Here is a 14,847-nt window from a genome sequence, read left to right as displayed (position 1 = left end):
TACATATACAGCTGCCTTTACATAGGCTAGGCCTATACACATAATAAAGGCAATATTTTTATATGTAGCTTATATCCTTTACTTATATATGTAGCTCTATATTAATTTATTTGTTTTATGTTATATCTAATATAAAATCTGTATAAATATAAGTAACATAATACAAAAATAATAATAATACCTTTGCTATTATATTATTATAAGAATATACCAGAATGATCTATACAATCAGACCTACGACATCGAATCAACAATTAATGGTATATTTATTATTATAGTTTAACACCACAATAACGTACAACATTTGCTTTGAAATTTTGAGCGAAATTTCATTCCAACGGAACAGTGAAATTATAATTTCACTGTTCCCTGATTCCAATAATGCGTTATTATTTTCAATGTGAGGGCGGGCGACAAAAATATACAGACGTCAAGTAACATTCGCTAGAGCTGCGTCCGACTCAAAGTACTATTTCATTGGCATTAGTTTGGTTCCATTATTTTCATTTTGATTTTATTTATGGTGAACGTCATTTCAATATTTGTAAAGTGTATAATTATCAAGCACTTAATAAAAATCTTTCCCTAAAGTATGCATACGTACATAAAATGTTGTATTATCATCATTATGCAGTTACTATCCTGTCTTGGTAAAATTCCACCAGTTTTCACAATAATATTTTATATTGAAAAATTTCCTTTAAGTAAAACCAGTATGCTTTTTGATGTAAACATTTTTAAACTGTCAGTTAGCATCGTCAGTACGTCTTGGAATCCCACGTAAGGTTCAATCTATTTCATACGATAGTGGTAGCGCCAGTCACAGAACAATTGTACTGAAGGAAGTAGCAACAACCAAGTCACAATCGTATTGTAGCGAAACTGTTTACACCAAAAAAAGTACTGTAGACATACTGGTTAAATGATCAGTGGTGGATTCAAGAGGGGGAGGCAACTAGCCGCCCCATATTTTTTTTTCTTCAAAATAATAAAAAGAATGAAAAAAAAAGTAAATTATATTAAAATTTAAATCTGAGATTGCCATTTCCAGCCAACTACAGGTACTATAATCTTGGGGCTGGGGTGGTGTAGAACCACACCTGTGAAAGTCAATCCCTGTGGCCTTTAGTGGCGTGGCCTTAGTGGTGGCTCTAGGGGGGAGGGGTCTAAGATGTCCTACTGGGGGGATAAGTATTTATGGGTGTAACTTAGCACGCAGCGTTACCTGAGGGCCGAAGCCCTGAGCCAGTGGTGGGTATGGGAGGGGTGTCCCCTCCTCTCAAAACGAGATTTAAAAAAAATTGTGACTTCTAGATGGCCGGAAATGGCTGGGATGGGAAAACTAGGCCTATTTTTTTTTGTTTTTTTGGTCTGACTGCCCGACGACCTTTGGCCCGATGGGGGGGGGGGGAGATAAATTCCCCCCCCCCGCTGGCGCCGCCACTGTGTGGCCTCTCTATTCGAATTCCTGAAGAATCCGGAACACATATTGGCCTAAATACTAGACTTGTAGATCGACCTCTAGAAAACCAAATTAATTGGGCACATAGTACACGTGTTTCTCCACCTTTTTTAGGTGGCGACCCACTTTCAGAATGCATATTCTGTGGCGACCCAAGGCATATAGGCCTATTGTCATACCAAAATGATATTGTCATGTCATGATTACTTAGCCCCACAAGCCATCAGCCTCAGCTAAGTTGAACACAAAGTAGTAGTGAAAAAACGTTTCGATTTTTATTGACTTAAACAAAGTACATATGACCTTTTGATTGTTTGCTGAATGTTCAATTTTGTAACATGGAGGAATGACTGATCCAGTGATTCGAAATGGAGGGGCTTTCACAGATAAGGTTTTAATATCACCTTAGCCCCATCATGGTTGGGGCTGAGGTAAGAAAATTTATGATTACGGCACCTCTAGTTGGCCGGAAATGGCACTCTCAGTTGTTTAAAACAATGACTTGTGCGACGCTGACTGGGCAAATATAACTTTTTAAAAAGAAGCTTGTTACGTCCCCACCCACTCCTAAAAAGGATCAAACGAACTCAAAAAGCAAGAAGCAACTAATTATTTTTTTTTATTAACTGGCACGTCTTGTTAATGTGAGGTATGTTCCTGCCTAATTTTAATTGTCGACAGTGCAATCATGACAGTTGATTCTAGGTAAATTTGGGTTGACAATAATTTCTAGCTTTCGACTTCGTAGCTAGGGTGTATCTCTTAAGTTGAGCCTTTTTTTTGTAGGACTGACCGCTAAGTATATTGCACTATGTTTCGAGATGGGCTTTACCATTTTTTTTTAAAGTCAGAAGCAATCTTGCGATCCTCAGAAATGTTTTGGCGATCCAAATTTGGGTGGTGACCCATAGGTTGAGAAGCAGGGCGGTACAGTACCTATAATTATGCCGTTATATATGCTTCCTTTTCATTCTGAACGTGTGGAAGATTTGATAAATAGGATATAGTATTGAGTTTCCTTGAAAAGCTGAAGGAAGAGGGCGGGTTTCCTGAAATTTGTAAGTTCCTGTTCGGGACATTCCAGCAGAGTACCGTAAACAGCATGAGGCAAAACACAACCACGCATATTATTAGGCCTTTTTAAATAATGTTATGATATCCATGGATTACAGGAAAATTATGACGTCACAAACAGACGTTGATCTGCATTTTTCGTTGACTTGCCAACGCCCTTTGAGTTGGATTGGGTTTTTTCGTTGTTAAATACATCAAGGACAGTCAAACTAAAATCTTAAGTCAAGACATTCCAGTGGGGTCCTTCTGGGGGTGAATTGGTCAGTAAACAATCCCCTACCTTTTTCTGAAGAGTGTAACGTGCACAACACCATTAAAGAGCAGGAGGCGCGGGCGCCTAAACAAGCCCACTGACGGGAGCTTTTTTGCAGTAACAAGCGGTGTTTAAAGCTTAAGAAGATTATATTATTATTATTATTATTATTATTATTATTATTATTATTATTATTATTATTAGCTTATTATTATTATTATTAGTAGTAGTAGTAGTAGTATTACCATTATTATTATTAGCCTATTATTATTGCTATTGTTATTATTATTATCATCATTATCATTATTAAAGTATGTAATTAAATTAATTGAAACGCTATTGCAATAAATACAATATAATGTAAACGATAGGATGTTACAATGTTGAAAGATAATTAATATTCATAATAAAAGTTATTGGTTTAAATCATCATATTTACCGTCATCTGGAAAGCACTAAGAGAATATAAATCAGAAGAAGGTGGGTTATACATTTCGGTTATTACGTTTGTTTTTGTGGTGATCACATTCTGCTTCCAATTTGAGGACGGCTTCGAAATTGTGTGTAGATTATGGTGAGAAAAGAAATGAAAACAGTGTTGCTTAGATACAATTGTTGGCGCGGGGCCAATGAGTATCAATAATTTATATCAGTTGTTTCTGGACTTTCAGTTTGATTTCTCTAATCACAGTATCTGTTGTACGATGCGTGCAAGATACTGATAATTTCAAAAACTTTCGTTATAAGATAGCGAAGAGCGTGGCGCACCAGTCGCCGTATCAGTAAAAGTTGCTAAATTGAAACCACATTAAAAATAAAACCCCGACCTAGAATTACATAGATGGTCATGGTGTAAGCTGTAATGCCTCCCAATAAGCTTCAACAATTAAAAAAATACGATTTATAATTGCTCATTTAAAATAACCAACAAATCACAGTTTCTACAGAAGTTTTACTACTAAAATATCTAATTGCTGGTAGAAATATAATGCACATACAGATTACATAGGAATGGTAGGCCTATTATTTGGTAATTAGCAAGAGGAAAGCGAATAACAAAATAAGTAATTCATTATATTATGATAAATTATTACAAATAAACTAACATATTTAAGGCCCAGTCAGTAGAGTTGACTGGTGCAATAATAATATCCTACAATGTAACAATTACAAGCATGGAGCTCACGTATGAAATCATTTGTAATTTTAATAGGCCGAATTATTGATTACAATCAAATCCTATATATGCCGAGCGTGTTTTCTTTGTTCAATAAGGCTTTCGTTTTCTTGAATAATAATAGAAAGATAAATTAAATATCCGGATTTATTGTTATATGATTATATTTTTAATTTAGTTTTTCATTTATCTGAACATGTTTTACATTTTTCCTCCCAATTCTAGGACTCAAGCCTACTTTCAGAATTTCTCATAATTTATAATGGGTTATATTTTCGTAATAAGTGTGCATTTTGATTGGAATAAAGTTTTGTTTTTTTGTGAGTTCTTGTAATACCGTCCCAAAGCTCAACACTTTTGTCGTCTTGCTCTCCATTGTAAAATCTATATATATGCCTATTTACTTAGGTTCTTGAAATGATCTCTGGTAAACTTTTTCTATATATAGGCCCTATAACTGTCTCTTATACACATCTAGATGTGTATAAGAGACAGATATATATATATAATGCTTTTAATTTTCTGTTTATATAAGTTGCATGGCAAGCACAACTCTTAAGTGTATCACTGTGCAATATATAGGCCTATAATAAGTTGCAGTCAAGAAAACATACGGTACTCAAATCTCATTTTGTTCGCCTGTGGCGAAGATTTATTATAACTTTTGTTCTCGTGTACAAAACTCGAAGTGGCGCTTTATAACAAACAAACACACACACACTTACAGAAAGAATTCAACAACTTCAGCATTGCAATAAAGTTACGTGAACGGTAGCACCAAGAACACTTTGAACTTTGACCTGAATCAGAGTCACGAAGTTCCGTGGAAATGGAGTAATCGTGATATTGTGCTAGTTCTATATCATCTAAAGCGTTGTCATTATTAAATTAATACAAATCTGGATATATTGAAGCATAGGCCTGCACGCAAGCTGAGAGTCGATGCCAACTGGAGGAAACCGTTAAGTGAGGCCTACACAACACCTAAGTTAGGAGTTGATAGAACGTGTTTACACCGAGAGACACCTCCTGTTTGGAAATTTCAAGACTCAACTATCAAGTCAAGTATATAAATTAATCCGCCATAAAATATAAACCCTTTGTATAATCACACAACCCTGTATGGAAATGAATACCGGTATAGGTATATATAAATAAATATATAAATAAATATATAAATATAAATGTATACATATATATTCAATTTATACACACACATATATATATATATGTATATATACATATATATATATATATATTATATATAGTTTAAAAAAACATAAAAGAAGATTTAAATATTTTTGTCTCACAATATAGGAATACAAAATTTGAATCCAATTTTCGGACATAATTAATAATACAAATGAAATACTATTTTGTCGTGTTACAGTAAGAGCACCTGGAATTAAGAAGCATCGAATACATAGCGTCCATACAGAAAACGTCTTACTAAATTTAAAGCGATAGAGCATGTTATCTGGAGTATAATACAGTATTCCTTGCAACCAAATGATTCATTGACGTCATCAGTTCTTGTGTCCATGACCTCATCCTTAAGCGTTATCTGACAGCAGGGAATATCGAGGGACTCTCGAAACCAGCTGAATACTAATATTAGATGATAGCATATCTAAGATACTGGATCCGTTTATCAAAAAGAAACACACTTGTAATAACCACAAGCAATCAGAAATTAGTACAAGAAAGCAGAAAAATGACGACATATTTGTAATTAATACGATAATTCATGCCCATATGTATCGAATTACTATGTTATATTCGTAACAATTATAATTGTTGGTAGAAATTGGCATTATAAATTATGCAAAATACACACAGTAGAAATAGATAAAGAGTTGAATATAACACAGTGATCTAGATACGCTAGAAATCCATAGCAATAATAGTGCACTCGCTGAGAACGTGACATGGTGCAGTTGTTGAATAGTTCCTAAACGATCTCCAAATTGCCGCGCGTCCGGATGCGTTTTGGTACGATGTAGTCGACGCGAAACAGAGGCATTTGACTGTTAATCAACTACTACAGTAACAAATTGGTGCAACGATTTCATTTGGATTTCAACCACACATAATATATAGTTATAAAAACAAAATGGCTAACATCCACACATGTTTCGTACTTGTTTCACAAGTTCCTTATTGGCTTATTTATTGGCCTAACTAAAGCACGCGGGTGAAAAGCAGAAACGGATTAATAAACAATGACTCCGATGTACCGCAATCTGTATATGCATAGTTTCATCAAGCTTCCTGTGACCTAATTTCATACCGATTAAAAATGAAATTATGAGAAGACTGATAATCCAACTGCAATATAATCAAACCCAAGCCGAAGAAACTAACCGGGATAAGACGTCATGTGACGTCATCGTGACGATATAGCATTTTAGGGTCATCTTACACTTCACAAAAAATTATAATCAAATATATACTATTTGGATTAATGGCATTGATAACATCACAAACTGAGCGTTCGGGAAGTTGACTTTTTCCAGCCCCATCAAGCCGAACCCGTAGTAAATTAATATACTAAATCAAACATTAACCCCAAAAACATTTTCATGCAAAAGAACAATAGTCGATATAAAACACATTATCACAAACCACACCTGCAAGTTAACTCTTGATCCGGTTAAAAACCTGAACGACTTGAGACAACACCACCTCGCAACAACGGCGCCACCAACGGCGAAATAACATTTCTCATACTCGAATAAAATAGGAGTTTACACAACGACCACTTAAAATCTACATAGGCCTAATATACATCATATGATTAAGAGAATTCTCAACACAATAATATGTACAGGTGATTCTGTGGATACTTGGTATCCAATAGGTAATATTTTTACTATATTTTTACAAAATAAATTACATTACGCAAGATTACTTTTGTAATGGTGAATACCATGTTTCTACTTTGTAGACGAATCATTTAGATTTTAATTACAGCGTACTTAACAAGTAGAATGTATTCACTCAGGCTTAGTGATTTGACGATAAATTGAAAAAATAAGACAAATGTGCTAACATATAGAATCCGTATACTGTACACCGACAGGTAGTCGGGCTGAGGGTGGTATCTCTCAAGTTACAAAAACATAGAAGCTTATACAAAAGATATTAACAATTCTAAAACAGGCTTGGTAGTTAAACATTAAATACATGAATGAGATATATATAATATATATATAATCCTACACTACAAGCCGAACTTATCAGTAGCATTTTATTTCCGTCGGTGCGTCAATGGTAATAACTTTTAATATCTACATTAGAGATTAAACTGCGACCAACCATCATGTTCTTCGATAGACTGCTTTGAAGGTACGGGTAGCAAATGGGCAAGTTCGGCAGGCAGCTCGATGCTCGGATCGGCGTTGAGTCGCACTAGTTGTTCTACGCCTGCTTCGTGTAGCACGCGTAACTCTGGTAGTTGTAGCAACATTCGTGATAAAAACGCTGATTGGCCACTGTGGTTGAAGGTAACGTGATCATTTAAACATTTGATGATTTTGTTCTGCAAGGCATCGACCTTTGCGGGAATTTTGAGTCCATGACGATCTAAAAAAAATATATATATATTCATATTTTATGTTACATTGCAATTTGGCAAAAGAAACTAGGCCTATTATATATTCGTTTCTATATTCAACGCTGGCGTCACAACCCCTTTAACACAATTTAAATCGTGTTTGTGAACAAAACTAAAGTGAAGCCGGGCAAATACTGCGCCGTAAGGCGGTCGTACGATTGACGGCCGACGTGAGGTCTTGACGACGCGGCGCCGTCTGTTGATTGTTGTTGGATATTTGAGCGGATCGTCATTAAAAACGATCTATTGCACGTTTAGTTCTCTATAGGATCGCTTCGGCCAAAGACCAACGAGAGCAGTGTGTGCCCCGGGTTCTCGTTCCTTTGCTTTCAGATTTATCCCGAGACAAACTTTTAATTTAATAATAATCATTATCAATATCATGATTATTCAAAGAGCTTCAAATGGTTTCCCTGGTCATTTGAAACAAGAAACCATATACAATGTGCCGGTACCCTTAATAATTACACAGCTAAAAAAATATCTTTTACTAATAGGAGTATAATAACAACGAATAATGAATAATTAATAAACAAATAAATCATAAACAATAATTAATAAATACTGAACAATAAACAATTATTTTCATAGTCATCATTACAATGGCGTATCTAGGGGAGGGCGCCCCCAGTCCCCCCAAAAAAATCACGGTCAAGTAGTTAAAATTTACCTAAAATCACCATATTTTTTATCATCGAGCCCCCACTTCGCCCCCCCATCACCCCCCTCCCATTTCAACTAGATACGCCACTGCATTATAATTCCTAAGCCCTTGAAATGATGCCCTCTGGTCATTTATTCCACCCACCGTCACCTTTTAATTACATAGCTGATAAACATACCTGTTACTAACACAAGAGCACAGAGACATGAGAAGGATGAAATGTCGATCTCGAGGCTGTGGAGAGTCCTAGAGAACTGTCGAATGTCATCTAACCATGGGCCGAACGCTTGTTGACATTGCTTCTTGTGCAGCACATTTCCGTGGCAAAACACAAGGAAGTCGTCATCAGGGTTCATTCTAAAAAAAAAAAGAACAAATACATGATCAGAATTTATTAGACAAATTTAAATGGTGATCTGAGACTAATTTTGGTCTAGATCCGGGACCTTGACGACTATATTATGAGCGCACATCCATTCCCGTAGTTTCGATACTCAAAATGAATGTAGGCTATGCTAAAGGAAGAAGGGTCGTTTCTCAAGATCCAGTACTGACACATTCACGAGGAATAACCCGTAAGGACTATATATATAATTGCATGCGCTTGTTATAATATTAAAACAAATAATTAAACCAATTCCAATACCTTTGTGCAATTTTAAGTATGAAAAGTTCGAAGCTTGCAGATTTGAGCAGCAATTCCTGGTCTTCAGGGCAAAGGTCGGTGAACCCTGGTATCTTGCGTGCCCAAGATTTTATGACGTCAAGGGAGGAACACAGATGATTGTAAAATTGCTTAACTTGTTCGGCGTAAACCGGTACAGAACACGACGTTTCGGGCAAAGCAAACTGTAAATGACGTCAACATTTAAATATTCATTAATGAAGCAAGTGTGATTTTATCTAACAAAAACACACACTATGTGAACGTGGAAGATATATAAGAAAAAAAAAACCAAAGTTCATCCAACTTTCACGTGACGTCATTTGCAGAATCACAAACAGGATCTAGATAATCGACTAAAGGCGTTTTCCGGACCTACCTGATCATAATTGAAGTCCGCTTTAGCTGGAGAAGCATCCACGTGGGCCCTCACTAAGGCTGTTATGAGACTGATTGGTGGAGAGGGTGGTGCTACATCCGGACTACGAGGTTTGGTTGGTAGTCGACCTCGTCTTCCTTTCAGGTCATTGGTCCTTACAACTGAAACATCGACGCATTATAATAATGTTTATCAAACAATAACGGCAGCAATATTGATGACGTCATGTAAAATATTAGATGCAGCGTGATCGTTAACAGCTTGATTAAGCCTAATAAATTCGGTATAGTGTATGGTATCTAATAAAAAATCGTACGAATAACGATATTGTATTACAAAAACACGTTAAATATTTTGAACGTTAACATATGGAGAAATCTCATAATTAACCGGCGCCATTAACGAATATTTTGAATAAACTGTTTAGAAAGAAGAAAAACGATATTAATCAATTAATTCTATAATGCCTTACTATTATTTTTGTTATTATCATCAACAATAGGCCTACGGTATCGCCCAAACAGCTGAAAAATATAACGGCGTATACATCCGGTCTAATTTGCCTCCCAAATTTAGGCGGACAAAGCATATTATAATACTCTATCAAAATTTGTTTCTTAATCATAATGCAATCACCATTTTGTATTACGCTCTGCTTTATATATTATAGCATATCGTTCGTATCTGTCTTTGACCTCCAAGCTCAATATTAAACGCGTTTAGAAAACGCATCGCAATATATTTTAGATAAGGATGGCTAGTGGAAATACCCGAATTAAAAACATTTTCTAGGCCTACTAATGTGTTTCACATTGGATTTTTTAAATTAACATTTTTTTTTTATTTCTTACCTTCCTTGACCATGCCAACCGCTAAACATTTTTGAAATCGGCAGTACTGGCAGCGATTTCGTCTCCGCTTGTCCACTGGACAACTTTTTGTCCCAAGACACACGTATTTAGAATTTTTTTGCACCGTACGCTGCGGAAAAAATACCCAATTCATTTAAATAATGTGTTATAAGCTAACCATTTCTAAATATATTAATGATTTGTTGCAGGGCTACATCTGACACCTACCACAAAGGCCTAGACCCCCGGTCTGTTCTGATACGAAGAGATAAACAAATGAAAAATCAATTCCATTTGAAATGTTGAATGTGTATCTTTAAGTAAGTTATTATAACTTACAATCGAAAATTTGAATGAGAAAAAAACATTCTCCGTCATTTAATGGGTACACTGTTATTTTGAAGGAGTTATTGTAACTCCAAAGGAGTTATTCTGTACCTAAAAAAAGGTACAGAATAACTCCTTTCGAGTTAAAATAACTCCTTCAAAATAACAGTGTAGTTAAATACATTTTTCTGTATTATTTTGCAGACCCTTTTCATTGGTAAATATTAAAGACTTTTTAAGTTAAACAGTCTGTAATTCATCGAAAACTATTTGTTTTTTCTCAATCTGTTGATTGGTAGTTACTAACTTATTTGATCCTTTGAAATAAGCTTTTTGGCAGACATGACGTCTTGAAAAAAGAGTTGATGAAACAATAATATATTTACCTTAAAGAAGCCTTTACATCCTTCGCAGGTTCTTACACCATACAGGGCTACATCTGACACCTACCACAAAGGCCTAGACCCCCGGTCTGTTCTGATACGAAGAGATAAACAAATGAAAAATCAATTCCATTTGAAATGTTGAATGTGTATCTTTAAGTAAGTTATTATAACTTATAATCGAAAATTTGAATGAGAAAAAAACATTCTCCGTCATTTAATGGGTAGTTAAATACATTTTTCTGTATTATTTTGCAGACCCTTTTCATTGGTAAATATTAAAGACTTTTTAAGTTAAACAGTCTGTAATTCATCGAAAACTATTTGTTTTTTCTCAATCTGTTGATTGGTAGTTACTAACTTATTTGATCCTTTGAAATAAGCTTTTTGGCAGACATGACGTCTTGAAAAAAGAGTTGATGAAACAATAATATATTTACCTTAAAGAAGCCTTTACATCCTTCGCAGGTTCTTACACCATAATGTTGACAAGCTGCACTATCCCCACATACTGCGCATGTACCGTCCTGTGGTGGCCGCTGAGGTGACGTAGCCCCATTACTGCTGCCACCGATAGAAGATGTCGAGATTGGACTCAGTTTCGACGAAGCCAGTGCCGAGGAGGTCCGATCATGACTATTCCTTGTTGGCATTGGAGATGGTAACGTAGAGGGACATGGAAAATGTTGCTTAGAGAACGTGCATGGCGCTGATGTTGTCGACGGAATGTCTTGGAATGAAGCGTGTGGAGGATAGTCCATACCAACGTTAGCCCATGCAATATTCATTGAAGTTGATGTTTCAATTTCGTTGCTATCATGTTGAAACGGTACTGATTCCATTGATACGAATGATGGCGGAGGCGTCAACGGATCATGAGTAAAGTGCACTGGAGAGTTCATCTCTGTGTACGTATTTTGTGGACTTTTTGGCTGTCCTCCAAAAGGAAATTTGTGATTAATATTTGTACTATGAAAAGACGGGGTGGGTGGCGGTGTTTGAGTTAAATGTTTCATAGTATTTGACAATGTCTGTTGCTGTGGTGACGTCACAGTGTACGAAACAGATACGGGTTGGTCTGCGTCCAAGAAAGTTGATTGAGGATACGCGTCTATACAAATAGGTCCAGATACTGAAGAATTCATAGTAAGCGAATCATCTGACGATCCCTGGTATTGCTGTTGATTGCTAGCTTCCGAATCGAAGTTGGCCGCGAACTGTTGGCCGTAAGTATCGGCAAAACTCGGTAGCATTCGGTCAGCGAACACATCGATTGAACCGTAGTATTGTGACGTTTGCATTTGCTGTTGTGACGTCACCGAGGTAAAGTTTGAGCTTGGACAGCAGTTGGCTGACGGTGTACCATATATGCACGTACATGAAATACCCTGCCTTGAAATAGTGTCATCTAGATAGAAAATTAAATATATACATATATTATAAAAACTCCACTTACTGTAGACGTCATATAATCGTGAACAACAAGCAGCCTATGCTAAGCCTATGCTTAAACATTTTGGGCTATAACAAGTTTCCCACCTTGCATGTTATCGCTACCGAACTGTGCTTGACTAAGAAATCCGGAAGGGTAGGCAGATTGCATTCCCACCAGCATGATCGAAGACGCCTGGGTAACTGTTTCTGTTGGAGTTTCCGGCGTTCTGAAATGTACAACATAAACTGTTTAATAACTAAAAGCTCCCTCGTTCTGTAATTTGCAACATTAAACCCATGGGCTCAAGGGGAGCTTATGGAAACATTGCATTGGTGCCTGTTAAGTGTTGCTGGTAGACATCTAACACCAAGGGAAATCGATGGTAACTGCTCATTGATCAGAACGGTGGTAATCAATTATAGTACATTATTACTGTACGAAAATCTGTGCAATTAAATTGCGTGGCGATATAAAGCGCCACAATAATTAGGACTAACATAAGTAACACACAACTCTCCAACATGTCCAATTATTGTAAAACATTACACCATACATCTCTGGCTTAGCGATACAAAAAAAAATATTATAAACGCTGCATAACGTGTAAACTAGCATATCGAAGTTACAAATAGGCATATTACCATACTGTCACCTATTTAAAGCTCCACAAATCTAGTCGGCTATTGGTGACACACTTAAAGTTAAACATGTTTAGACTTAGCCTAAAATGTGCTTAGGATCTTACGTTTAAAAATGCCTAAGTATTTATAGGCCTATAATAATTATATCAAATACATAAACACTGTCTATGCTAAAAATGTATGCTAAGTACATTATAAACTGAGTGACACGTCTAAACTTTCACCGAAGTGGGACCAGATTGCATATGTAGCCTGTGTCTAAACTCTCCACATGCGCGGTAAAGACATAATGTATGTATGGCTATAGTACACATTCAGTAGCATATCACCGGGCAAATATTGCTTTTTTGAAAGCCATCGATAAAATAACGTGTCGCTTTTTAACTTGAAACTCAGAATAGTATGCTTATACTTTAAGGCGGATTTCGAAAAGACGTTAAGTGTTCCTACTAATGAGGAGCGCAAAGCAAAAGACAGCCAGGTGACAGTAGCAAACGCAGATATAAAGAAGATAACAGTAGTACAAAAAGCTAAGATGATGATGAGAGAAATTCGATTGGATCGAGTACATTTTAAAGATTAAAAAATGCAAATATAGGCCCTAGACAATCTTCGCATTTCAAATCGCTTTCTCAGAATAAAATTCGAAACGTGTCAATGTTTAATCTCAAGTTTCGATACCAAATAATTTGATTTAAGTTCACTGTGAGGCGCTAAAATAATAACATAGTGTCCCAAGAAAAGAACGAAGAAAGAATCGCAACATCTTCTTAGCATCCTCCATTGCATTTGGGTACACACCAATCAGTGAAATTTGATTGAAGAGACGGTGTTGAGATGTAGGCCAAGTCAGTGCCGCCGACAAACATAAGTCCACATTATAATTCCCAAAATGTTGATAGACCTTTTAACTTACCTGGTAGGCCTAATCAACTGATGACTGGTGGAACCAAACATGAAAATATATCAACAAGAATATTAAAATCCAAGAGCCGACAACGATTTAATTGTTTGAGAAGAGAACACTAGTTGCGAACCGGCAAAGGCAAGGCGCACTGTCTCAATGAGAAGTTTAAGAGAAACAATTGTATTGGAAGATTAGCGCGCATGTACATAATCGCCGTACGATTTTACCATTGACTATATCGCCTGCAGGGCTTCTGTTCCGCTATGACGCAAACAGTCCACAACCATTTGCTTGGTATAAATATAAATGATCTTCACTGCGCATGTCTCCTACGTCGTTGGAATTCTAATAATAAACCGTCTACGTAATAGATCGCTGCTTCCCATCTCTTGTTTCGTGAACCGATCATAGCTTGCGTAGTTAGAAAATATATGTCGGCTCCCTACGTCAGAGCTAGTCAGAGTAAATGATTACTCCTTAGCACTGATAAAGCGGCATCAACGATTGAATGGGCCTGGGTCGATGGAGCTTCTCTACCGTTATTCATTACGCAACTATGACATTTCATGACGGGTTTTTATGGCTGTGACGCGCAACCGCGTCGTCTTAGTTCAATTTCGAGACAATACTGCACGAGCAAAATATAATGAGAAGATAAACGAAATTTATAAAATAAGCTATGTGCACGAAAATGATGCAAAGCATATCAGAAAATTGAAGTAACTAATATTAAAACCAAATTGATGGATAGGCCTAACAACACCCTGTCATAATTTCTTCAAGAGGATCGACGGTATGTTTCCGTAGTAAAATATATAGGCCTAATATGTTTTTTAATCCCTGTTAAATATCCACTAATCAATTTTACATATAATATTAGATAAGAGGCGATCTATAATCTAAGCAGGTCTTTCGTAAACAGAATGTTTCTAAATATCTTAAAAACCTTTTTCTTTTTTGAAACCAAAATATACATTTAAGGAAAATCGATGTGGATTTGCCAGAATATAGGCC

At 36.1% G+C, this 14,847-nt stretch overlaps 1 protein-coding gene across 3 annotated transcripts in view; it reads right to left on the bottom strand.

Moving 5' to 3' along the window:
- Positions 1-4,592: 4,592 nt before the first annotated feature.
- LOC117125505 (probable nuclear hormone receptor HR38) overlaps positions 4,593-14,847 on the bottom strand; it is a 22,192-nt gene continuing 11,937 nt past the window's right edge. For 2 of the 3 annotated variants that reach the window (XM_033272011.1, XM_033272008.1), the window contains 7 exons: positions 12,390-12,511; positions 11,291-12,258; positions 10,141-10,270; positions 9,290-9,450; positions 8,893-9,095; positions 8,425-8,603; positions 4,593-7,551 (listed from right to left, as the gene is read on the bottom strand). In XM_033272011.1, the coding sequence (XP_033127902.1) occupies positions 7,262-7,551; positions 8,425-8,603; positions 8,893-9,095; positions 9,290-9,450; positions 10,141-10,270; positions 11,291-12,258; positions 12,390-12,465 (2,007 nt within the window). In that variant the 5' untranslated portion in view covers positions 12,466-12,511 and the 3' untranslated portion in view covers positions 4,593-7,261. Of the gene's footprint in view, positions 7,552-8,424; positions 8,604-8,892; positions 9,096-9,289; positions 9,451-10,140; positions 10,271-11,290; positions 12,259-12,389; positions 12,512-13,842; positions 14,761-14,847 lie in introns of those variants that run through there. The other variant, XM_033272009.1, reaches the window with a different exon arrangement.

This window comes from Anneissia japonica, unplaced genomic scaffold (genome assembly GCF_011630105.1).
Source record: "Anneissia japonica isolate Jap-2015-1 unplaced genomic scaffold, ASM1163010v1 scaffold7731_len1735946_cov199, whole genome shotgun sequence".
NCBI classification, from domain to species: Eukaryota; Metazoa; Echinodermata; class Crinoidea; order Comatulida; family Comatulidae; genus Anneissia; species Anneissia japonica.
Note: the sequence above shows the minus strand (reverse complement) of the source record. Positions and strands in the feature narration are given on the sequence as shown.